The sequence below is a fragment of the Dipodomys spectabilis genome, unplaced genomic scaffold (assembly GCF_019054845.1).
Source record: "Dipodomys spectabilis isolate Male_0828 unplaced genomic scaffold, ASM1905484v1 ptg000001l, whole genome shotgun sequence".
In the NCBI taxonomy this organism is placed as follows: Eukaryota; Metazoa; Chordata; class Mammalia; order Rodentia; family Heteromyidae; genus Dipodomys; species Dipodomys spectabilis.
Genome location: NW_024870678.1, coordinates 26,907,149 through 26,934,024, shown reverse-complemented (window position 1 = coordinate 26,934,024; position 26,876 = coordinate 26,907,149). Strand labels below are relative to the sequence as shown.

Here is a 26,876-nt window from a genome sequence, read left to right as displayed (position 1 = left end):
AAGCTTGGATTTTGAGAAATAGTATCTCTCCTTCAACAAGCCTGTTGCCTCTATCCTGTTTAAATAAAGCCCATAGAATATATACACGTAACTGTGACATTTCAGTCTCTAGCTTTGGTCTTCTAAGGATCTTTGTGATTGCATTACATTGTCTCAAGATTGTTAATTTCAGCCCCAAAGTTCCTTTTGTCGTGGAAGTTCTCATCGCCACAGTTTCTTTACACTATATTAGGTAGGTTTAGGGAAGTCATTGTTTTGAATAAGAAAGCAGAAATGCCTATTTGATCGTTTTTAGAACTGCTATTACCTTAGACTTTCTTTAGCATGACCTATGATTTATAGGACAGAATTGCAACCTTAAGAAATCTCACCTGCTAGCAATCTATCTTGGCTTCTAAAATGTCTATATAGCAATGTATATATAGAATCTTACATATTCCATAGCAATTCATAAAGTTAATTACTTAGTGCTTTCAACTATCATATTGAAGTTTTCTTGCTTTGATAGCTCTAATCATTTTACATTGTCATCATCTATTTAAGGTATCTGCTTTTCTCTCAAGATCACGAGCTTATTAATGTACTCTATGCAGCATGCACTCCCTCCTCTAGCTTGGTTCTAAAATATACGGAATGATTATGAGGTCTCATTGAAATGCAGTAATGATCACTTTGATATGAAATTTATGAAAATGAAAACTCAATTACAACTATATATGCCACACCAGAAAGACGTCACAATATAACGGCAAACTTATAATGTGTTCCCCTTATGCATTTTTCTAGGTTTCTAGCTTCATGTCTTATATTTCAAATCTTCAATTCATTGCGAATTCATTTGTATGTATTATGTAAAATGAGTCTAATTTCTTTATGCTTTGTGTCACATAGTTGTACGTTGCTTCTCATTTGCCATAAAGATTTGCAAAACAATGTAATCTCACATAAACAGGATAGATCTCAAAGCTATGGTATTGTTTTAAATCCAGGGTATTATTTATTAATCATTTTTTCCGTTATTTCTACCTTTTCCCATGAGCTCATTCTGTGATCCTTGAATAGAACCGGTAATATTATTAATATCTTTATTTGGGATGAATAACAGTTTGATATAATTTTTCCTGGACTTGACAGTCTGTAATGAAGAAATAAAGCCCAGAGAAGCTTGGGTTTGATGACAGAGTCATTTTGACCTCTTCCATGGCTGTTATGATGATCTTGTTAAGGGTGTATTCCAAAGATATACTGGCCCCATGGCACATGCTAGTCTCATGCATATTAGCTCCCACTGCCCCCTGTGTACCCAAGAAATCCTCAAGTGTTTGTCTCCAAAGTGTCTGACAAGAACAGGAATAGTGTGGCTACTACGACTCCATCTTAAAAAGCATGTGTTAGACCATAGTTTCCATATTAACACAAGATATAATTGTGATGGTTCCTTTCAACTGCCAACCTGACTGAGCCATAGTGTCCAGTATTACTCTGGATATTTCTGTAAAGGTGTTTCTTTTTTTAAAAAAATAAGATTAGCATTTAAATTGGCAGGCTCTGAGTAAACACATGGATGCCGTTACATAGGTAGGGTCTACCCAAGCAAAAAGCAATTCTGCCCGCAGACTATCTAAAGACTTGAGCTTCAACTCTTCTCTATATCACTGGCCTGGCTGCTGACTCTGAAGGCTTTAGACTGGTCAAGCTTCATGATAGTGAGAGTCACCAAATCCTTAAAATATTCCCTTTGTACACACACACACACACACACACACACACACACACACACACACACACACACACACACACAAAACCTCTTGTACTCAATAAAGCAACTGAACAAAATCAATAAGCTCTGCTGTCCCCATATAAAGTTCAAACCAGGCTATTGCCTGACTGAACAAATAATCCTTCCCATGCTGTGCCTGCGGAATCCTGGCTGTCTTCAGGTTGGAAGTTCAGGAGAAAAGGCAAATGATTTCCACAGGCCTCTGGAGTTACTTCCTTGTCAGTGAAGGAAACGGAGCAGGCCTCAGTTTGCCACGAGTCCTCTGGGAAACAAATGATCTGCAGATCATTTGGTTAGGAAAAGGGAGGTTTCACAAAACCTGACAATTCCTTTTACTGACCTGCAGGAAATTCGACTGTTACCACTCAAAAAACCAATGATTTCTGCATCTCTGAACTCACCTACCCTGACTTCACAGAGGTTTACACTAACAAGATTTTTTAAGGAGAAAGATTGGGCCCAGTGACCGGTGCTATTTTGTTGTGACCATCACAGACAGTCAGGTTTGAATATCACGAATCTTTCAGGAAGTGCTCTGAGGATGCCGGAGCCAATCTCCCACTGATTGGATCAGTGGATTCAAAAGGGACGACTGGAGCGAAGAAAATAACTGTCTTCTAATTGTGAGTCTGGGCTCATCAGGGCCTCTTTCATCTTAAATACGTGCCTTGGGAAATGTGGGGAAATGTGACTGAGGAGGAGAAGAGAGAAGGCTTTTTAAGCTTCAAGAGCTTTTATTGAGCAAACACGGACTGCACAAAATAACCGAGCAAATGTTAGCAAAAAGATCTGTTGAAAGCAGAAAAATTACTTTCAAGAGAATTAGGAATTATTTGGAAGAATGAAAGCCACAGCTATGTTAGCAATCTCTTATAGCTTTGGATGGATAAGGAAGAGGGAAAAAGCAATTAAACCACTTTGAACTACGAACTGATTTTTCTGTTATTGTGGCAAAAGTCCAGAAAAAAAATATTTTCTATCTTTGATGTTTGTAATATTTGCTTGGAATTATTCCTGAGAAGAAAATATCCTTTTACAAGTCTATATTTGTTGCATAAAACCAATCTCTCTCTCGGTGTGTATGTGAATATCCACTACAATTTATGAAGAAATGACTTTCTTACTTTCAGAATATTTTAAAATATTTCTTGAAATGCACTATCAAATTAATAAAATTTTCTTTACACAAGACATGACTCATTAAAAAAATTATTTTTGTAGTATTGGATTTGATCTTGGAGGTCTTGCTTAGCTTAGTTGCTTGGCTGTCAGTCTTACCACTTGAGTTTAACTGGAGATGAAATCTCATGGACTTTTCTGCCCAGGCTGGCTTCAAACTTAGATCCTCTCTAAGTAGCTAGAATTACAGGCATGAGCCTCCATTACCCAGCCTGACTACTTTGTTGTTGTTTTGTTTTTTAATCTCAAGTTATGAAGCATTGCCATTTGTAAATCACTCAAGCATCCTTCCCACACATTTTCATTGCTGCAGATGATTCTCCACAGGCATGACATCTGTACACCATGTTTGATGCAACATACAAGGCCATGCTCGGGAGCCTTGGGAGGCAATCACATGAAGTATTATCTCCTCCAAGTATTTCAAGGATCTCTGGCAATGAGTTCCACGCTATGCACTGAGCACCATAAGCTACAGGCACTTAACATCTAACCTCAGGGGAAAGGCAGAGGCAGGCTGGGTTGCAGTGGTACCTGCAATGTGAAATCAGGAAATGGAGACCATCAGTTCTGCATCTGTAACAAGAAGTCTCCTATTGCTCATCTGAGGGCACTTCCAGAAACTGTGAAATTCCATTTTGCTGGCTATCTTTATGTTTCCCGATGATCAGCTGTCTTCAGTGTTGTAACTCACAGTTGGGGAGGTGACATGAGATGGTTGTATTCGTGTTGAGGGTGCATCATTGATTTCATGGAGTTGGGAAGAGAAGACTGATTTTCACCAGGAGGATTGTGTGATTGCTGGACCAGCACCCGCCCCCCCCTTTGTATCTGGGAATGAATCTTCTTGCTAATTCTATCTTAGAAGACTCCTCGGTGCTCTAAGTCAGACGTTAAATTATATGTGCAGGAGAAGCACTTTAGGGGGGTGGAAATGAAAAGATATAGAATACATACATGTCTTACTTGGGGGAAAAAGTAAGTTTCATTAATATCAAATGCCTTCCTTGAGATTTAGTTCTTAGACTTTTGGATTTTTTTTTAAAGCGGGAGCTACTTGTATTTTTTTTTTTCTATTTAAGAAGTTGAAGGCTATTGCAGAATTCTAGTTTGATCTGCATTTCTGCCCAGCCTCTCTCGTTTTACAGAATAACTGAGATTCCTCTAAAAGATCAGCAGCATAGTGAAGTCGGACAGCGCTGACCAGAACTCAATGCTTCCTGAAAAGTAAGTCTGGTCCTTTCTTAAATCCCATGATTCCTTCTGAGTGACGACTTGTTGTTTGTGAAAATGAGATCAATTCGCCTGTGTGGACTTTAACAGCACCCGTTCTATAGACCCTCATCTGTACTTCTCCTCTTTTTCTAGTTAATGTTGTTGTAGCTTCCCAGCTTCATTGGAAGTTTTCGTATGGTTTTGTCAGATACAGAAAATGCTAAAAGACAGACAGCTGAACATAGGCTAATAGGTTTTTAATTTTGGTGCCAGTTCTTGGGCTTGAACACAGGGACTGTGCACTGTCCCTGAGCTTCTTTTGCTCAAGGCTAGCACTCTACCACTTGAGCTACTGCGCCACTTCCAGCTTTTCAAAAATAGTTTTATTGGAGAAAAGAGTCCACTTTTCTGGCCCAGGCTGGCTTTGAACCACAACCCTCAGATCCCAGTGTCCTGAGTAGTTAGGATTACAGGTGGGAGTCACCAGCACCTGGAAACCCCAGACTTTTAATTGTAATAAATTAAACAGAATAACAAAACAAAACAACAACCAAAAAAAATCCCAGACTTAAGGGAAGTTTGTTCACCTGACGCATTCCTAACCAATAATGGATTCTTGTTAGCCAAATTACAATAGTTTTTCTAACAACCTAACAGCCCTTCAAGGAAACTGATGAGTTTGTCAAACAAGATGACAGGGTTTTTCAAGGTCAGGTCTATGCAGGTGATCCAACACGGTGGCTAAAACAGCTCTTGATTTTTACATAGGAACATCGATAGAGCAAACACATGCATACACCTCAGTTAATGGCTAAGCTTTTTGAACCATCTCTGGCTGAAAATCATGCTAGCATTCCTCTTGCCAGACAGGTGGCAGAGCACATGGCTGTGCCCGGCAGCAGCTCACGGGTTAATCGTGGTATTTACAGCCTTCTGGGCACACTCGTAGGTCATCCTAGGTCCTTGGATGGTGGGGGTGGCTCACAGGAGAAGGTCACTTGGATCTTTCCAGAGGGAGTGTGCTGTACTGAGAGAGGTCAGCACCCTGATCCGTGGTATAGAGTTATTGGGGAGTGTTTCGGGCATAGCATGAAGAACACAGAGCTCTCAAGCAACCTCCAGCCAGCAACTGGGCCCCATGAAGCTAACAGCTCTGGCCACCAGAGCAGGACAGATCAAGGCGGCCTTACTGGCAAGCCTCTATACCAGAGCATCTCCAGGCGGGCCATGCCTTCTTTGGAGTTCTACTGCACGCTCTCTTCCTCCTTCTGCTTTTCCTTTCCTGAGTGTGGGGCATGCAGGCTTCTCCTTGCCCATTCCTGCTTCCTCTTTCCCGTATCTTATTCCCCAATATACAGCTGGAATTTCTCAGTCAGACTTGGCATCCACTTCCTCAGCGATCCATATTGACACGATGAATTCATAAACATCCATTATTAGCCAATTGCAGTTTGCTCATATTCCAGTTCTAACTGAGCACACGCTGAGAATCCTGTGCGCACTGACAATGTGGCTCTTTCCCCTCCACACGTCCTGTGGAATGGTGAACCACTTCATACGAAGTCAGAATTCTTGCACCAGGATAGACGCTTGAATAGTCCTGTGGGGAACTACTTCTCCAGAACATAAACTTGGAGCATTGAAAACATGGCTGTGTTCAATAACTGCCCTTCCCTCTCCCCAAATATCATCTCAACAGATCCAGCTGTGTATGTTGGGGAACATCTGTCATCTCAGCTCTGGTGGTAAGCATAAATAAGATACTGGTCGTGGAAGCCAGAAACAGTGTTCAAAAACTAGCCAGAATAAAATGGAGGGGTGCAACACATAGACAAAACTCTAAGCCTCCTTTCCCTGTGTCTATGCCCCGCCCCACACACACTCAAAGCAAAACCTTTTCCACATTTCTTGACATAAACACAAGTTTTCCTGGGAGCCTGACTTTCACTTGCAGCTCGCTCTCGCAGCATCTGGAAACAAGCGAAGCAGTCACTGCTGTCCTGACAGTGGCCAGCTGCTCCCACCAAAACACAGGCTTGCTGCTGCCCTGAAGGCCTTATGGCATCACCCTCATTTCCTTGAGACCTGTAATCCCTGGACTCTGATTCACAAATGGCTTGTTCTAAGGACTTCTGCAAAGGGCCCCTCGCCGTCCCGCGTGTGGTCCTCATTCCTCCTGGTGAGAAGCCTCGATGCTCTCCTGTCCCTGTTGACAAGGTCAGCCGTGTCCGGTTGGACATCTGGCTCCTGTCTCAATGGTCTGGGCTCAGCCCTGCCACCGCTCTGCAGCTCCTCTCCACACCCCGCCATCAAGCTGACCACAACTGTTTTCCACTCACTCTGCCCAAACCTTCCAGCCTCTGCCTGAAATAGCATTCCTTACCCCCAGAAGGGGACAATCTGAATCCATCAAAATCAAATTGTCATCCGTGTTCATCGAGGGCTTTTCCCTGCAGCTCTGGAAGCTTCTGCATGAATCGCCTAGCATTTCTTTTGTCCCTGGGACTCCCTTCCTTCCCAGGCAGGTTCTTGGGAGGAGGGAGCAGGTGTGCTGATTTAGGAGAAGGAGCTAGACTTCACTTCAAGTCCTCTTCCTCTTTGTGTGACCATAGGTATGTTATGGTCAGTTTCCTGAATAGACGATAAGTATTGATATTCCTCATAGAAGAAGATATACAATAAACATCTGGAACCCAAATATATATATATATATATATATATATTTATATATATATATATATTTATATATATATATATAAGCTGTATATATATATATATATACAGCTTATATTATATATATGTATATACACACTCATTCCATGATCTTATCTTCCTTCCTTCCTTCCTTCCTTCTTCCCTCCCTCCCTCCCCTCTCTCCTTTTCTCTTTCCTCTCTCATGTTTCTCTCTCTCTCACACACACACACAAAGACACACACATACACACACACAGAGACACACACACATACACACACAGACACACACACATACACACACATACACACACACACATACACACACACAGACACAGACATACACAGACACACACAGACACACACACACACACACACACACACTTTCTTTCTGCCGGTCCCGGGGCTTGTCACTGAGCTTCTCTTGCTCAAAGTTGCCGCTTGAGCAGTAGCTCCGCTTCTGGTTTTCTGGTGGTTAATTGGAGGTAAGATTCTCATGGACATTCTTGTCCAGGCTAACTTTAAATCTCAGTCCTCAGGTCTCAACCTCCTGAATAGTTAGGATTACAAGCATGAGCCAACGGTGCCTGGTTTATGATTTTTCTTGTCTATCAGGTTAACTTTACTCAGTACATTGCTCAGTACAGAGCTAACTCTGTAACAAGACATATATTTTTTTTACCTTGTTTCATTTTTGAGAATGGGAATATTATAGATTATAAATGTAAATATCTGAAAGTTTTACTTTTTTGTCCAGTACTAGGGCTCCAACTCAGGACTATTTCTTACCTTCTTCTTTTATCTCTAGGGAAACAGCAGACTGTCAAAACCATAGCACTCATGGTTTCTCCCTGAGATGGAGGAGGAATAAACACATGACACAGACCCAGTCACTAGGATTAATACATTTTTAAAGTGTTTAGAATTTCTCAGGACAACGAATACAACACCTCCTCTGTGACAGATGAAACATAATTCAGGTTTCATGGAAGAGGAGAGGATCACCAGCATCTCCTCAAAGGAGCAGAATGTTAAGTAGAATGTAGACCCGGGGGTAGATTTGCACATGTATAGTTGCTATTTCCACTACTGGGAGATTTAGAAAATAACACATTTTACCCAGCTTCATGTACATGATCAGAACAGACCCCATCCTGCTTACCTTCACTCTGGTTACTTTGGACCATTTTTTCCTGGTGGTCATGGGGCTTAAACTCTGGGTCTGGGTGCTGTCCCTGAGCTCTTCAGCTCAAGGCTAGTGCTCTACCACTTGAACCACAGCACCACTTCTGGTTTTCTGAGTGGTTTATTAGCGATAAGAGTCTCATAGCCTTTCCTGCCTGGTCTGGCTTTGAAACTCGATCCTCAGATTTCAGCCTCCTGAGTAACTAGGATTATAGGCGTGAGCCACTGGCCCCTGGCCTTTCTTGAGCTCTTTTGCTAACACTCTAGAACTCTACCACTTTGAGCTAGAGAGCCACTTTCCCGGTGATTAATTGGAGATAAGAGCCAGGGATTTTTCTGTCTGGGCAGGAATTCTCAGATTCAATGCAGTCCTCAGATCTCAGCCTCTTGAGTAGCTAAGATAGTGGTTGGCCTGGCTATTTTTTTTTCTTCAGGGGAGGAGGAAAGATAGGAAAAAGAGTGTAGGGAAAAAAGAAAGAAAAATAGAGGAGGGTGTATGGAGTAGGGAAGGGAAAGAGAGAGAGAGAGTTAATTTTTTTATATGAAAGAAGTAGGTTGTTCCCTAACTGAAAACACAGAATGACTTCCAAAAGCACTGATTTCTAAAGCCCAATTCTTTCAGGTTTCAAAAGTGCTACACACATGGGTCAGCCCGCAAATCAAGTAAGTGTCTGTCCTTTGCTATTTCCCACACTTCCTGGAGTAGCGGCTCCCCCAGGCCTGTGGATGAGCTACAAGCAATGATTCGCCTGTTTTCTTAACATGGTTTGGCCTAGAGTTGTCGGCTTTGGCCTGATTTCCCAGTGAACTGTCAAAGAGCCTCACAACTTAGCGCTGGACACACAGTCTGTTGGGTAGGGCTGTGAACCAAACTGGGCCTTGGCTCTTCTACAGAAAAAAAAAAAAACTATTCTAAGTAACTAGAGTGAAAGGAAGTGGGGTGGAACTGTTCTGATTGTGCCAGTGAACCTGGCTAAAATGTGTCACTTTCTAAGTCCCCTATAATGGAAATAGAAGTTATAAATGTGTAAAGAAAGAATCAAAGAAAAACTAACAAGTCTTAAATTCTACATAAAGTTACTGACCTGCTCCTTTTGTGGGAGAAAGGGTCGGGGGATGTTGATGACATCTTTCTAAGGAAACCTGTATCACTATTAATCTGCCATGGAATTTGGCTTTGCATCAGCTATCCTGAGACGTTCCAAGAACTTCAAAATGCATTCATCCCAGTGAACTGGATGTGTGTCATATTTTCATTCCTAATGTTTTGGCAAAATAGTCTCATGTCACTGGCTTAATTGGTGGCAGGTTATTTTCCAGTTGTCAAATAATCTTTTCCTATTTTAAGAGACAGAAACATTTACTCATAAAGGAATTGGATCGTTTGGAACATGAACAATATAAGTATTTATTTGAAAAACATTTTCCATCTATGTCAAATAGCCAATCAGCAACAAACAGTAGCTTCTTCCTGCTAATTCTCATTTGCTCTCTCAGTCACTTATCAATCATATTCAAAAAATTTACTGCAGAAAACTGTTTCACAAATATTTTTAGAAAAAATATAGACAGTCTCTCGAAAAGAAAGTTAATTAAAACATCAGAGATCAGCAATAGAAAGCTAAGATACGAAATGATTTGACATTTGTAAACACAAATAAATAAATATATACAGAAAATTCTATGCCAATAACAAAAACAATCTTTACAATGTAAGAAATAAATGACAAGAATGAAACTAACTCAAGGCTCCTAGAACAAAACTCTAACACAATACAGTTAAAAAGTGAGGAGACACGATCTGAATTGAGACCATTCTCAAAACTGTGTGCAGGTTGAATTTTGGACCCTCAGTTAAATGTCTGCCTCTTTCTTCTGAGTGGCTAAATGCAGGTCAGAGCTACATCCTTTGATCTGAGGGACGGGAATTTCGTTCAGTCTTTGAGATCCGCTTTCAAATGTTTCTATTCTGCACGTTTTTCATTTTTCTTTGCTTGATTATTAAAATTTTCTCTCAACTAGAACTGACAATGTTGCCAAAATATGAAAAAAATTATTTTCTCAAATCTGGGTGCTTATGAATACAAATCAAAAGTGAGGCCAGTTTTTGAAGCTTTATCTTAATCACTATTAACTAAATATGTACTTTGTATAGAAATATCATAGTGAAAAGCTAATTAAAATTTATTGTGGATATCTAAGGTTGGGGAAAATATATGAATATTCAGTGCCTAAAATTAACTTCAATCTATGTGTATGTGTCTACGGCACAATATGTAGTTGGTTAATATATCCCTAAAGGAAAGGATTTGGCTCTACTCTAGTGAATCTGTGTGACCTTAACATTTACTCTCATTTTTTCTTGAGCACCCCAACTCTCGATGAAAGCCATGCTGGGCAGAGCTCCAATTCTTCACTTTGGCTATCAAGGCTGATGCAAATGGAACTTCTATCAACCACGCTACCATCTTTTCATCCTTTCCAGCTGGGCAAAACACTGCATAATTGAAGCTCAGTAAGGGGTGAGAGGCTCCAGAAGCTGCAACCCCTCCTACATCTCAGATTGAGACTTATCTCTGCACACAGGAAAGGCCTCCAGGCCTCCATACTGGACTCTGCTTTGAGCAGAGGATCTGGCTCTGCTAGATCCATGGCTTTCTCCTCACTTGTGCTTTGCTGCTGCTTCCTTGAACGTGGTACTTCCTAGAGCACCCAAAACGAGCGACAGTATGCATGGAGTCCCATTTCTATGAAACTAGATAGGAATCTAACATTGAACAACAATTAAGAGGTGCTCTACACCTTCGTTAACAAGCAAGCATTGTTGAGGCTAGTATGAGAGGGAGCTAAGCTGCCTAGTGTCACACATGACCGTCTGCAGCAGCCTAGGCTATAAATACCATACCCTTGATCGTGCTGGGCCTCCTCAGATACTTAGACAATGTAATCAGAGGACTCATATATGCTAGCAGTACAGACTTGCAAACTGATAAATTACTTTTTTTATTGAGATAACCATAGGTCTCAGTGAGATTCCTTGGGGCAAAGTTCTTACTAGGGGGAGAAAGAGGTCTTCATTCATGTGACTGAAAATGTCTTGAAACTCGTAACAGCGAGAACAGGACCACAGAATCTCAAACGCATGTTTCCTTAAAAGGAAGACAATTGTACAATACATTGTATCCTTGATGGAATTTCTCTTCCTTCTCTGCTGAGCGCAATGGAGAAAAAACAGGGAGGAAAAAAAGTATACCTGGCTCATTCCTAACTATTGGGAAGTTCCTAATACTGGAATGTCCACACTATACTGCATTCAAATAAGTGGGATTAAATAATAATTAAGGATTTAGCTTAATCTTCATGTATAATTTAAAATTGATGATGATGTTTAAGCTATGTGTGTTGACTAAAATGAAGGCAATACTAGAAATTCTTATGGTCTCAAAGGAACTAGATTAATATTGTGGGAAGATTTTCTTAAGCATGTTACAGTCCTGAAGGTTAAATGTTTGGTAAAATGAGTTTCAATCTTTGTGTCCAGTTCTTTCTTTCTTTCTTTTTGTTTGTCATGGGGCTTGAACTCAGGGCCTAGGCACTGTCCCTGATTTTTTTTTTGCTTAAGGCTAGTGCTCTATTATTTTGAGCCACAGCTCCACTTTTGGCTTTCTGGTGGTTAACTGAAGATAGAGAGGCTCATGGACTTTCCTGCCTGAGCTGGCTTTGAACTGCAATCCTCAGATCTCATCCTCCTGAGTAACTTGGATTACAGGTGTGAGCCACCAGCGCTCAGCAGTTTGTGTTCAATCTCAACATGCTTTTCTATCTAGGGTAGGAATTTTACTGCCAAAAAAAAAAGTGTTGCTGCATTAATAGGAAACAGCACCTGGATGTAATCTGTAGGCATCTAATAGTTGGCTATACCAATGTGTGTACTGTTGAGAAAGATGACTGGAAATGGGGAAACCCATTGGCGTTGATCCTCCCTTGTGCTCTTAGCTTCCTCTCCCCCCCACCCCCTTGACTTTAGATGAGTGCCATTCAATGACTCATCCTAAGAAATCTTCTGTCCTCTGGTTCCTGAGTAAAGTTGCTCTCAGTAGTGAAGCTGTTAATGATGGTTGAGCCTCCTCCATGGAAGAAATATACCAAAAGAATGAGTTCAGAACTCATGAAAGACTTCTTCACAAAAGACATTCCTCATCTCCATGCAGGTGTCTTGGTCGTAGCCCATTTACATAGGCTAGTAGTAGTTTTCACGGCTTGCACATCTTCACATTTCTGCAGACTGATTATCCTACTTTTTTTTTTCACTTCTTGAATTAAAGACACTAAAACTTTGTGCTGTGGCTGAAGGTGTCTGACATGATGATATTTTTATAGAAATTATCAGAGTGAGCATTACAATAACCCTTGACCTTATCAATGACCTGATGGACAGGGATGATTGATGTTTGTTCTCCATCACCATGGGCCAGTTTCGACAAGGACTTCTCCATGGAAGCACTGTCTGTAAGAGATGACACGAGAAATGAGGCTGTGTGAGGAGCGAGGGACACCTGCAGGGACCCCAGGCTGTACACTCTGTTTTGCACATTCAAGAAGTACAGAAAGGAGATGAAGCTCTGGTTCTTTTATAGGTTGGAGAGCAGGTAGCTTACATTTCATGGGTTTTTTCCCAGTGCACTCTCAATATTCATTGAATGTCAATTTGCCTTGTAGGCATTTGTGTTGTGTTTTGTTACAGGAAAGCCCACTTCGAACACATTTCCTATTGTTTTTACATTGTCAAATAAAGAGAAATGGCAAAAAAAATGGTGTTTTTAATGAAGTATCAATGATAGAAATCAAAATTTTCTCTATCAGAAGTATTTAAAACTATAATTTTGGCAATAATATTAGAGAAACTGATAGTCATATCATATGTATTAATATTGTTTCTCCAAATTCAAAGGCTTCCTTACTTTGTTTCAGCTAGTGCTCTGAAACAATCCATGACTGACTTTATATACTCTATGGATATCATAAATATCTACCCTTTGCTCATTCCTAATATACTTTGGAGAAAAGCCATATCCTTATATTAAAGAAATTACGGCTTTGACTGTAATGAAGGACAAAATATAGCCTTCTGTATAGGTGTGTCCTCTCCATATACTGTAGGAGAGGTAAGCTATTCCGAAACGCTGCTTTCTGAAAGCATTGCTCCAAAATTAGAATATTTGCTTCAAGTCTTCTGTTTTGAGAATGGTAAAAATAGAAAATGGGCCAGGAACCAGTGGCTCTCATCTTTGTTACTCAAAACTCAGAGGCCTAAGAATCATAGTTTGAAGGCAGCCTGCGTAACAAATCTGAGAGAATCAATTATCAGCCATGGGGGGGAAAAGCCAGTAAAAACCCTACAGACCTGAGTTCAAGCTCCAACACACACACACACTCACACACACACACACACACACACACACACACACACACACATGCACATACACACAGAGAGAAACAAGAAATGTCATCTTGTTCAAAGGAAGCAGAGGAAGAAAAGATGGCAGATGGCAGATTGAAAGAATGGGCAGACGGAAGCATGGTGGAATGAGTGAAGCATGTCCCAGGGCTGGGGAGGAGAATCCTGAAGGAATCATGGCACACACCCACACCTCTCTTGAATACAGTGCTTGACTCTATTCAAGTTCAGATAGTTGAGAGCCACTGGTTTTGAGGGACATATGTATCTTGCTATAAATTTCAATAATGAGTAACTGTACCTGATTTTTTTTAGAAAATCGTATCTTTACAGAAATGTTGAAGATTTTTTCTGCTTCCTGGACAACTTCCAGGGGTGTATGCTTATACAGACTGTGACCAGCTGTGGTCCAAAGCAATGATCCAATTTGATGGATCTTCACAGTCTAATACAGAAAATTTCTGAACAACAGATGTGTGTGTGTGCATGTATTTTTCTGTGTGTGCACATACATGCTATTCCAAGTTGTCTGGATAGATATTATAATAAAAATTTCAATTATTGCTGAATACCTGAAAACCAGGGGCTAGAGAAATGAACTTATTTGACTTATGCTACAATAATTTCAAGCAAATTAAATCCTCAAGGCAGCTTGCAATTGATAATTTCTATTTCATGACTTCTATGAATGTACCATGACGTACTCAGTCATCCACAAGAGCAGTAAAAAAATTATATTCTTCTATAATGAATTCTCTCAAATATCACTTTTTAAATCACCTTTCTTTATATAGGACCCACCACTCCAGAGCATGGTACATTTTCTAGAAGAATCTATTTGCACACCCCATGCAGAGAAAAGCCAGCGGAGCCCAATGCCACCTAAATTTCAGGAAGTCCAGCTCGGCATGTGAATATCATTGTGCTATCTCTACAGTATTGTAAAGAACAAGCCATTTTGCTGGTGCAGCAGAACCTTAGCTTAATCCATGCAAACATTCCCTTATTACCTTCAAAAGTACATGCATGAAAAAAGTAATGAAACTTTACCTGAATGATCCTCTTTTGTTGAAGGAAAGCTCTTAGGAGATATTATCTATACCATAAACACATGAATGTCTAGATCAATTCCAAGACATATACCAACTACATATTTCTAAGGCTATGTGGTGAATTCTTGCATACCCTCCAAGTGATCCCCAGTATAACAGCAGTACCCGCAAGAACTGGCTGGAGGCTTAATTTAATATATCATGTAAGTAATGCTATTTAATTTAATATATCATGCAAGAATGCTGTCATTTTCATGCTAGTGGACAAGAATCCACTTAACATCATCTTTTTTGTCTGTAAGATCTACTCTCACCCTTTAGAAAGCTGAACATGGTAGTATGTACCTGTTATCCCAACTACACAGGAAGTGTAAATAGGAGGATCACTGTCCAGGATAGCCTAGGCATAAACACAAAACCCTCTCTCAAAATAACTGAAGCAAAAAATGGGCTGGAGGTTTGGCTCAGGTAGAATAGTGCCTACCTAGTAAGTACAAGGCCCTGAGTTGAAACCTAATTACTATTGTGTGTGTGTGTGTTTGCTTTAAGTACCTCCATTTTTGCCTTCCTTCTTTTATCTTATAGTCAGTTTTCTCTACCATTGTCTTTCCTTAAGATTTCCAAAATGTCCCATGTGCCAAATATTCTACCTTATTATTTTCTCTTTCTTATCAAGACAGGCATTTCTTCACACTAGCTTTGCTCAGATGTACTAAAAGGAAAGCAGTTCACTTGTTCCAAATGGGTTTTCATTCATAACTTACTCATAATGCATCAATCATTTTCATTTTTAAAAAGGGAGCCTCAGTGAGTAATTTTAAGTATGGTTAAGTAAAGTAGAAAAAAATTCATCACAAGTAAAGGATTTTTGTGCCTGGGTATGACCACGTAGGCAAAATAATTGAAGTTAGACTTCACACCTCTCCTCAGGCTCCTTCCATAGGTAAAAGAGAGAATCCACAATCATTGTCACAGTATTGTCACAAAGGCCATGGCTATACCAATGGCAAAATTCAGGAAATAATACAAGCAGGCATAATGCATGCAAGCATGTGGAAGAATATAAGCTTATAAAAGGTTCCTTTGTAATTCAAGTGTCTGTAATATGCAAAATTATAGACACATCACACACCTTGTTTGCAAAAAGTAAAATATTAGTCTTTTCTGTGCCAGTCCCCTTTCTCATGTTTAATGGCTACACAAATTTAAAAAGATATTTTCATTATGCAGTTAGAAGTAATTTTAAATAGGAATATCATGTGTGCTCAAAATGGGTGGACAGTTCTCTGCTGTGGGATTTAATTAATATTCAAAAGCAGCAATTTTATTATTTCCCTTTGGAATTATTAAAAAAGAGTAAACCTTTTCACACTGGCCTATGTCAAGTAATATATAATATTCTTTATTTCCAATATGTCTTTGGGATTATTTGTGTAAATTCTCATTTTCAGACTATGTGGTCCTTGTAACTATGACCACAACCTGGGACAGGAACAGGAAGCGAGACATAGTGCTGTGTAATAGTCAGTCATCACTTTCTGAGTACCACGCCCTCTGTCCTTTCCCCTTGAGTCAGTGAGCTAAGGTACAGCAGCCAACAACACCAAGGAAACAGAGCCTCAAACAACACGTGCATTCCAGGTGAGGCTGCTTCCTGATGCCATGACACTGTGTCAAGCAACCTCCTCCACTGAACTGTGAAGCACTTGGCCATTTAATCAATATTTTAAAGTGATAAGATGGGACTTGCTCAAAACAAAATATCCTAATTTTCAAAGGCAATTAAGTTTCAAATCAAGGAATGAAGTTGCCATGATTTTCAGAGTTAATGAAAGCTTGGCTAGGTTGACACAGATGGGTTACAGAATTTTAAAAAGAATGAAATATGCATGAAGTTGTTGGATAAAGTGTTAAGACAGATACCTGTTTTCTGAAGCACTGGGAACCGTAAGTCATGTCACCGTGGGTCACATTTGCTGTGGAAGCCTGCCAAAGGGAACGATGCCAAAGGGCATCTTCATGATGGTGGGAATGACTCACCCGTGTTGCTGTTCCTTTTGAAATAGGTAGCGGAGCTGGATTTGGATTTAGATGTGAGATAGGTTGAGTTGGAGCCAATGGAACTTGAGGACAAAGATTTTCCTAGATTATCAGAACTTTTCTTGATGATATTGGTAGCTGTCTTACTCCAATCTGAAAGAAATGGCAAGGGTTTACCAAGGGCTTTGCCCTGAGAAGCCAACACTAGATTGCTTAATTTATCCAAAATATCTGATATTCTGGCAAGAGCTCAAAGAAGATACTGACATACCAACAATAGTAAACCTAAGAAACAGAAGTTTCCTACTCTGATCATATGAATGTATTCCTTAAAATTTCATGTGATCATTCTTAAGGATCAGAAGTTAACACTGAAAAAAAATGAATACTTTTCTCCATTTTTTCCCCTTGCACTGAGAAACATCTCTTCAACCTACAGATGTAACATAGAATTTAAAAAGTGTGCAAAGATAGGTATGGCGTAGAGGAACTCTGGTTTCCAAGTTACCAAATTACACATCGTATGTTTGGTGGCTCAGGGAACCTATCTGGAGCTCACAAATCATCTCTGTGAAATAGGAGAGTTGAACCTTAACTTCTCAGATATCTTTTTGCCCGAATACTCTCATATTTTAACTAAGCAACTTCACATGTCCTACTTGATTCCTGATGTCCTTGAAACTGGGTTGCTCTGACAATGCAAGGTCAAACATCAACCATCTCTGACCAGGTATTAAACCCAATTAACCCCATGCCCCTTTACCTGAGTTGTCTGCTAATCGGAATCTGCCACAGCACAGATGCCGCCTCCACTGCTTCTGAACATTCTCCTTCATGGCACAGTGGAAGATAAATATAAATAAGCCTGTGGCAAACCGAAATACAAGCTTTTAAATGAGATGGCACATTTGAAGTGACAGATCTTATCAAACATGTGGATTCACTTTTAATATATATATATATATATATATATTTACCAAATCACTAGAGAACACATATCAAGTGACTTAGTTCTGGATGAGAGATAGGTGGAGTTGGAACCACAAGCATTTGAAAGCAAAGGTTTTCCTAGATTGTCACAACTTTCCTTGGTGATTTTGGTAGCTGTTTTACTACAATTGGAAATAAATGGCATTGCTTGACCAATTTGCTTTATGGGGAATATGCTTTGCCCTGAGAAATCTTGACTCAGGTTGTAGACTCTTAATCCCATAGACAAGAACACACTGTCTGATAAAAACCAGAATAAGTGCAGTACATCGATCAGATTCTGTCTTTGCCTGTTCTGTTCAGCATTCCTATGACTTAACATAAAAACCAAGTTAATTTAACCATTTAATTTAAGCATTCAATCCTTTCCTGGTCTTTGTCTTAAAGTTACATAAAAATGTGACATAAAATTTTGAAAAAAGGAAAAGAAAATCTCAGAAAATGCCTATGAGCTCATAATGTGCTTTGATTTATAGCATTTAACTTAATTTATGCATATTCGTTATTGTAGTCATAACCTCAGTAGGTTAGGTTATACCATAGAAAAATGGTCATTTTGCAGGTCAACCACAGCAGTCATGTGGTTTCGCATGGCTGACTTTAGTTTCTCAACACTGTAACATAGAATTATTTCCTTATTTGGAAGTAGTCTTCATATTGATAGTCACTCCCTACACTAATCAAAACCTAATGATGTCACTTGTATTGTAGACACCACCTACTTTTAACTTACAGGGAATTTGTTCCTGACTTTTAACCCTCTCTCCGAGAGGGTTAAAATTTCTACCTCCAGTCCTTTATATTGCTCTTTCCCATTCGCTAGGGAGCACATTCTAGTAACTCCATTAACCTATAATGATTCACTTTCAATGTCTTCCCAGGAAAATTTGAAATGATGAACTTTGGTTATCACCAATTCTTTCATATAATCTTTGTCCAAATTAATCCCATCAGGCCACTATCCACATCCATGACCCCAATACAGCTGTTCTGGAAAGGCACAGGAACTCTATCTTGCAAATACATTTACCCATGAGGGCTTCTGGTGCTATGGGCTGGGGAGGAAGAGTCTGTAGGATGGTGACTGCTTGATCAATGACCTGGCTAGGGTCTCTTTCCACCCCCAGATGTCCTCAGGACTAAGCACTGAATGATGGGCCTACTTCCCATTGTTGAGTTCAGATTTCATTTTCCTGCCCCAAATGACTGAATCACATGGCGATTCAAAGCTTTCCCACACTTACCAAGTTCCCTAACTAGTACAGGAAGTCTTAACTAACCAGGTACACTTTGTATTGCCAGTGGTGTGAGGAGTAAAATTGTGGAAGTAACCAGAGTTGGTGCATTGATCCTTTCAAATGTTGAGGAGCCAGTGGCAGCTACAGAGCAAAGAGTCGGGAGGGGGAAGAGGCCTGGGGAGAGGTCATGGAGGGAGGAGGCCACTGACATTTCAGAAACATTCTTACACGGCACAGACTGGGTCAAGATTTTCTGAATTTCTCGTGAAGGGACTTTCGTCACACAGCTGAAAAGGCAACTGTGTATTCTTAAATAGCAGTACATCAGGAGCTGAAGATATAAGCTCCAATGAAAGACTTTACCTCCTAGGCATTAACCCAAGAATCCCTCACACTACAGGGCTTACTGTTGAACAAATATTTTGCCCCCAATGGAGGTAGAAGGTGATACTTACTAGATATTGTTTTCCTTTAGTGTATATACTATTATTCTTTTTGTACTAGTCATTTTTGTGCCTATCACATATATGGAAGGAAAAGACTTCAAAGTCTTTTGAGGATACCAGAAGAGAACTGGGCTGTAGATTGATTTTGTTGGCCTTTGGAATGGCAAAAATTATTATTATTATTATTACTATTTTTGCTGGTTGTGGAGCTTGAACACGGGGCCTAGGTGCTGTCCCTGAGCCTCTTTGTGCTCAAGGCTAGCACTCTACTACTTGCCCCACAGTGCCACATCCAGCTTTTTTTTTTCTGAGTAGTTTATTGGAAATTAAGAGTCTTGAGGACTTTCCTGCTTGGACTTTCCTCAGATCTCAGCCTCTTGAGTAGCTGGGATTACAGATGTGAGCCACCGGTGCCCAGTTATGAGAATTATTTTGAGAATTAGCTGCTGATCATCATCAGAGAAGATCAAGTTAAAAATAAATTGCATTGGCAAAACATTATATAATGTAATTCTAAGTCATAATTATATCATGAGATGACATTGTATATTTTTAACCAATCATAATTACTGTAACATATAGATACCAGATAAGTTTCAGAGAAAGAGCAGGTAAATCAGATTCAAAAATCAGATATATTTCTTATAAAATTAGGAGCTAGAGAGAAGAGGCATAAAAATTATGAACTAGAGAAAAGAGACGTAAAATCTCTGTTTTCCACTATGAATTGGCTATCATTAGTAATTAGAATTCTTAGGACTGACTATGCTTAAATTTATTACATAGAACAAATTCTTCAACATGGACATATATTTTTATATTGTCAGAATAATATTCTCCTAAGGGGCTGGGAATGTGGCTTAGTGGTAGAGTGCTTGCCTAGTATGCATGAAGCCCTAGATTTGATTCCTCAGTACCACATAAACAGAAAAAAAAAAAACAGAAGTGGCACCATGGCTCAAGTGGTAGAGTACTAGTTTTGAGCAAAAAGAAGCTCAAGGACAGTGCCCAGGCCTGGCAAAAAAAATTCTCCTAAAACATTATTTTACTATTTGTGCTAACTTATTTTACATGAATTTAAGTTAGTCTGCCCATAAATAATATACCTTTTTTTTTTTTTCAGAACAGAATACTCCCTTTAGAGTTCAACTATGGGAAATGTGAGAGAATCCACATCTGGATGGTAAACACTTTAGAAAGGAATGGGAGAAAATGGAGTAGGAGAGCCAAGGATACTTGGAGGCTAAAGTGAGAAAACACAGGGTGATTCTTTTAAATTTGGAGGCATATTTTCCTCCATCGACTTGGAGACCTTGGTCCCAGAAGCAGAACTAAAATCATAGATCTTGAACAGAGCCCTAGGCCGATAAAGGAATCTGATTGATTTTTCCACTTTGTCTCTGCTCACTTTTATCCATTTTTTTCCTTTGTAAGAATATTTGTACTACCTAGGAAAACATAAAGCCTTCTAGCTTTCTGGGAAGATTTACATGCTATGACTATAAGCCACAATAATGAGGCTTTTTTTTTCTCATGGTACCTCAAACTTAGCTAAAGAGGCATTGCCCATAAAAGTTGGAAGCAAAAATGGTCTAAAGATTAAATGTAGATCTGAAGCCTTTACTTCTTCTTGACAGGCTAGTGCCAGCTTTATGAAATATTACACACACACACACACACACACACAGAGCATTTGTGAATTTTAGCCTGAAAGACTATTGCTTTTTTGTACCCAAGACAGAGTTCCCTAGCAAGTTTCTTCAGTTTAATAGCCTTGATTCTTTATTTCACTTTTATGAAAGAAACCATTTCACATTAAAACAAGAAAAACAAACATTGAACCAACTTGAAATGAACAGATTTCTGTTTAGCCCCCTCCCTTTTCTTCTTACACTTAGTCCTGTCTTCCTCTAAGTTCCAGCTTTCAGTATCTGGGGACGAACATTCGCTTAAGTAAAGCACAATGAACCCCATCAGATGGTCTTTGAAAATGGTGAGGGAAGGTGACAGGAACAGGACAATCCTGCAGAGAGTGGATTTGTTCAAAGTCTAAAGTGTATATGCAAGGAGATATCCCAATGAAAGCCTCTCATTTACCGATGTTAACTCAAAAATAACACACACACACACACACACACATGCGCGCGCACGTGCACACACACACACATACACTAATTAAAACAAGTAATTAATATGAGAATTTTAAATGTCTAAATTTACAGAATTGTCTAGATTATAGGTGTTGTATGAAAGTTCATTATAAGTTATCGTGAAATATGCAACTATACCCGATTTCTGCTGTTTTCACCATTGTAATGCTAGCAAGTAATCAGTGGCAAACATTATCTCTAAGCAAACTGGCACCATCTACAGTGTTCTCCACAGCAGCTTTTGTGTGTGGTACCCATGAAGCATTTTATTATGTTCACATAATCAACACAGGAGATTGTTGCTCTGTACTTGAGCTAGTAATCAATATTGTTTCCAATTCATGGGAAGAAAAAAAATAAAAACAAAGCTCTCATTACAGAGATAGAATTCATGCACTGATGAATATCTCTGTATGCTGAAAAGGCTTAGCACAACTCATTGTGTTATATGCTCACGTACCCCTAACATATAAAATATCATCTGAGATACAGTTCATCACTGATAAAAGAAGCAGTAATGTGCCTTGCTGAAGCTTAGAGTAGCAATTCAGTCCTGTGAGAGCACTAAAGACCTCACAAGGAATAGATATCCAGCAAGACCCTGGCCAACATCTTAATTTCTTTAGGATGAATGATTGTAGTACATAATCAAATGTTCTCGAGCATGTGCATTATGTTGTCATCTACTTGTTCTATCTATGCAATGATTCATATGTAATTTTCAGCAGCATTCTTTAGAAAAAAATTAAAAATTTTAATACAGCAATAGACCAGTTTTGTCCTAGGAAAGGAAGAAAAGAAAACAAAAGAAAGTAGATATAATTTTCACCAACTTTCACTAAGCTTCACTTAGAAGCTTCAATCTTGGGCAGAAATATCAAGGAAATGATTTTTCTATCATAAGTTAAGTAGGTAAAATAAAAAGAGCAAAAGATATACTGTAAAAAACTAGAAAATAATAGGCTTGGTGTCTGTTGTGGTTATTTAGGACGGGGGAGTGGGACTGGGGATTGAACTTGGGGCCTTGCAATTGCGAGGCAGGCAGTCTACTGCTTGAGCTACTTCCCAAGCATTGGCCTCAAATCTAATTCCATGAATGGTTTTGCGTGATTTTTCAAGCAGGAAAAAGTTGAGTTATAGTCAGATAGATTATAATAAATTCCTGAAACTTAAAATGATTTTCGTAATTATATAGGTACAAATATACATTAATATATAAAAATATATAACTCAAAATAAAAGTTAAAGCCAGGTGCTGGTGGCTCAGACCTGTAATCCTAGCTACTCAGGAGGATGAGATCGAGGATTGCAATGGAAGCCAGCTCAGGAAGAAAAGTCCCCATGAGACTCTTATCTCCAGTTAACCACTCGAATGCCAGAAGTGGAGCTATGGCTCGAAGTGGTTAGAGCACTAGCCTTGAGCAGAAGAGCTCAGGGAGAGTGCCCAGGCACTGAGTTCAAGCCCCACAACCAACCAAAAAATCCCTGTGAAAACAAACACGATAAAATAAAATGTGAGACTAGAAAAAAATAGTGTCTATGGAATTTGACTATGTAGACTATAAAAAATCATGTACATTCCCATAAATTTACCTGTGTCTGTATATGTATTTGTATACATGCATGCCTACAGGTAAGAATCCTAAAGGTAAATGGATTTAAAAAAAACAAGTTTGAAGCAAATTTTGAAGATATAGTTGTGACATAGAACCGAGAAAGGGCACTTTCCTGTGCCATGTGTCCTGACGTCATCCTTGGATCCCATCTCAGAAACACACGGAGTGCCTGCTGCCCTTCATAGCACAGTCCTACTGAACTGAGGATGCTCAACTTCCTCTGAAATCTAATGACAATTTGTTTAGTAGAGTTTTAGTGGTCAGAACTCCATGTTACATTCTGGCTCTTTAACTGCTACTGAGTCTCATATAGGTATCCATTAGCTATAACACTATACCAATAAGACAACCCCTTACCTTAATCATTCTACCAAAGTAAGTTTGCCTTCATGGTCAAACCAATGTGTTCTGTGGTGGCATCCTTCCTGAAAGTCTCTCAACTGTTTCACATGTCTCTAGATCCCTGTCTCCTCCACAGTCTACACTGGGGCACCTTCTCCCCCCACTGTAAGAAGCCCCTCTGCTCTGCTTTCTATACCCTGTGACTTCTTGTCACTCAGCCTCCACATGCTATCTGCCTTCATGGTAACACAAAGTACATCTCACCATGACAACTTACATGCTTAACCTTTCAAGGACTTGCCATTGGTCTCGTAGCATGTTCTCCAACTCACAATGTTCTTTCTCCTCTCTCCCCCCCCCCCCCCGACTCCTCGACCACTGAACTCTTCCTTAATCCCTAGGAGCCCTCTAGATTTCAGTTTAGCTATCATGTCTCTGTTGAATGTTCCAAAGACTATGAGGTACTTTTATACAGCAATGTATTTGATTAAACATCAGTCTCTTTTATTGCATAAAATATAAACTCTGTCAAGAAAAGGGACTGAGTAATGTCTTTGCTGAAATGAAGCAATATAGAGTGTACTTTGCCCAAGTGCTCTCAGAATTAATCTTGCAGTTATCTAGTTCTTTCTATAAAGTGTCTAAATCCTATACACTCCTTTTTAATAAGGCAAACAACTCACCAATAAAAACCATTAAGTAACCTTCTATAGTGTCTCAAGGAGTTTTTGTACAGCCTGGCTGGTTAAGCAATTGTTGATAGGCTCACTTGTACTGTATCACTGCTTTTTAATTTAAATTTCCTTTTCAGGAGGTGTGTTTTTTTAAAATACCACTGGATATGCAGAAATCTGTTCTGAATTTATATAACTTAGAATAGGTCTTAAAAGTCAGTGATTTATGAAAAACACCGACTTGATGATGGTTTACAACATTTTTTCCCTCCTCACAGGAGACCCATGCTGGGAAAAATAAAGCATCCCGATTCTCATTAATGGCAACAGCTGCACAGACAACTGTAGCTGAAGGTTATAGACATTGCCAGGAAATTCTCACAGCAAAACCAAGGTTGGGCTGGCAGCATTACTCTGCCTTTCAAGTGCAATTCTGAAACCCAAAACCATGGAATTTCTAATGCTCACAGACACTCTCGTCAATATTTATTTAGGCACTTCAATGTAATGTACTATAGAACCGATGCAATAAAGGAATACTCCTTTACAGAGCTAAGGAAGATACGTTTATAGGCCACAAAGTTAGTTTCTAACTTTTGGATGTACTTACAAATGGCAATAGATTGGTATATTTTATCTGTTATGGGAGAATGGACCTGAATAAAATTTGCTGAAGTAATTATTTGTATTAGAGGTGTGTCAGATTAGATTTGGGACATACCCAGGACCTCTCCCTTCCTTTCATGCAGTTAGTCATTTATTTAACAAACAATCACTGAACATCTTCTTGATGACTTTTCTCCCCCAGTTCACAAACTAGTAGAAAAACTAGTAAGATACAATTTTAGGTAGCACCTATCTATGTACCTCATATGTGAATAACACAAGCCTTCTTTCCTCCCTCGATGGGATTTAGGTCTAATTAACATCCCACAGCCTCAGTTTGGTCTTCCTACACTCACAAGTACATGTCCAGTAGCTTTGGAAAAGCAGCATTTGTTCTGCTCTGCTTGAAAATTTGTTGTTTGATGTCTTTAGAGGTGTAGACCTCATGGTCTTTCTGAATATTAAGGAGTTTTGACTCAGAGATAGAGCACTTGCCCAACATCCTCAAGACATAGAGTATTAGCCACAGAAACACACATACACATGCACACATACACTCACACAAATGAGAGAGAGAATGTCATTTAATTTTCCAATAGTGATTCATATTTTCTTATAGAAAACACAGGGGTGTGTGTTATGGAGCCAGAAGCCTGAAGCTCATGTCCTTGAAGGACGCTTTGTGTTTGTGCAAAATAGGCTACTGATAAATATGAAATTAAATTAATTGCCCTAACTCATACAAAGACCTAAGCTTGTTCATTACTCATTTTTAAATCTAAGGCGCTAAAGAATCCAGGTGAACTCCTTTTCTCATGTCTAGAATCTAAATAATCTCCTATTCATGCAGGGTAAACCTACCAAGGACGAGACTCCAGGAGGAGTAGAGCACCCAGCTGAACCATAAAGACAGACATTGTCTAGGTCTCTCTACCTACTTCCCATGGGCTCTCAGCTGGAAGTTTCTCCTTGCTCCATAGTGATTCACATAGTAGCAACTATTTCCAAAGTATCTACTGGCTATTTGGAACACACTGCTGAAAAAAATTAACATTGCTTTCTCTTTTATCTATTGAAGACCTTTCTTATTTTTGTAGTACTGAGATTTGCATTCAAGAGCCTTACGCTCACTAGGCAGGCCCTTGTATCACTAAGTCACATATCCAGCCCTGGTTTTTGCTTTTTGCCTTTTCTTTTTACTGGTTATTTTAAAGATATGCTCTTGCTTCCTATCCGGACAGAGCACAGAACACAGTACATTGATTTTAGGCTTCTCTGGGTGACAGGTACTGGTACACTATCTCCAGCTCCCTTCCATTAAAAATGAGTCTTGAAGACTCTTCTGCCAAGCCTGGCTTGGAACCATGATCCTCCCAATATCAGCTTCCCATATCGCTTAGGAAAACTACATCTAGGATGACTACAAGGGATATTCATGAACTTTTCTGCCTGGGTTGGCCCCCAACGAACCACTATCCTCTCATTCTCAGCCTCCTAAGTAGCTAGGATTACAGGCTGCATGAGACTTCTAAAATGAACACTCATCTTTGTGCCTGGAACTAAATACCTTGAATAGAAGACATAGAAATGTAGTCTCTGCCAAAAGGAAGCTGGAGGGAGGGGGTAACAAGTTAGATAAGTACTTATGTAACTGTAACCCCTCTGTATATCACCTTGACAATCAAATTAAAATAAAAAATCTTTTAAAAAAAGAAGCTGGAGTAAAACATGTAAAACCAAAAAGCGAAAATTGCTCAGGTATCATTTACCTTACCTTGTAATGAATTGAAGATGGAGAAGAGGTACATGAAGGGGATATTTAAGGGTCCCCAGGCAAAAAAAGCAAAACCCCATGTCATGCCTAGCAGGAAAGTCAAGCTAACCACACTGCGCAGGTTCCTTAAAACCTCTTCCTTCAGGGTCCGGTTGCTTCTCTTGCCATTTCTCCCACAGATCTGCACCATTACCACAATAAACATGGCAACGTTCAGAAAAAACATGACTCCAAAATAGCCAGCACAGGTCACGTAAAATATCACTGCATCCTGAATCCAACAGCTAAAAAAATTAGAAACAAGAAAGGGAAAAGAGATTGATTGTCTCTTCTGATTGTTAATTGCAGATTTACCTCTCAAACACCTGTGGAAAGTCATTTACTGCCCTGGCCTTCCATTTTTTCTTTGCTCTTTTAAGAGATGGTTTGTTTGGTTTAGG

At 39.4% G+C, this 26,876-nt stretch overlaps 1 protein-coding gene across 3 annotated transcripts in view; it reads right to left on the bottom strand.

Moving 5' to 3' along the window:
- Nucleotides 1-11,789: 11,789 nt before the first annotated feature.
- The window catches only part of Adgrg6 (adhesion G protein-coupled receptor G6), a 123,658-nt gene continuing 108,571 nt past the window's right edge, over nt 11,790-26,876 (bottom strand). For 2 of the 3 annotated variants that reach the window (XM_042673648.1, XM_042673656.1), the window contains 4 exons: nt 26,437-26,720; nt 17,364-17,465; nt 16,601-16,753; nt 11,790-12,557 (listed from right to left, as the gene is read on the bottom strand). In XM_042673648.1, the coding sequence (XP_042529582.1) occupies nt 12,379-12,557; nt 16,601-16,753; nt 17,364-17,465; nt 26,437-26,720 (718 nt within the window). In that variant the 3' untranslated portion in view covers nt 11,790-12,378. Of the gene's footprint in view, nt 12,558-14,558; nt 14,605-16,600; nt 16,754-17,363; nt 17,466-26,436; nt 26,721-26,876 lie in introns of all 3 variants that reach the window. The other variant, XM_042673664.1, reaches the window with a different exon arrangement.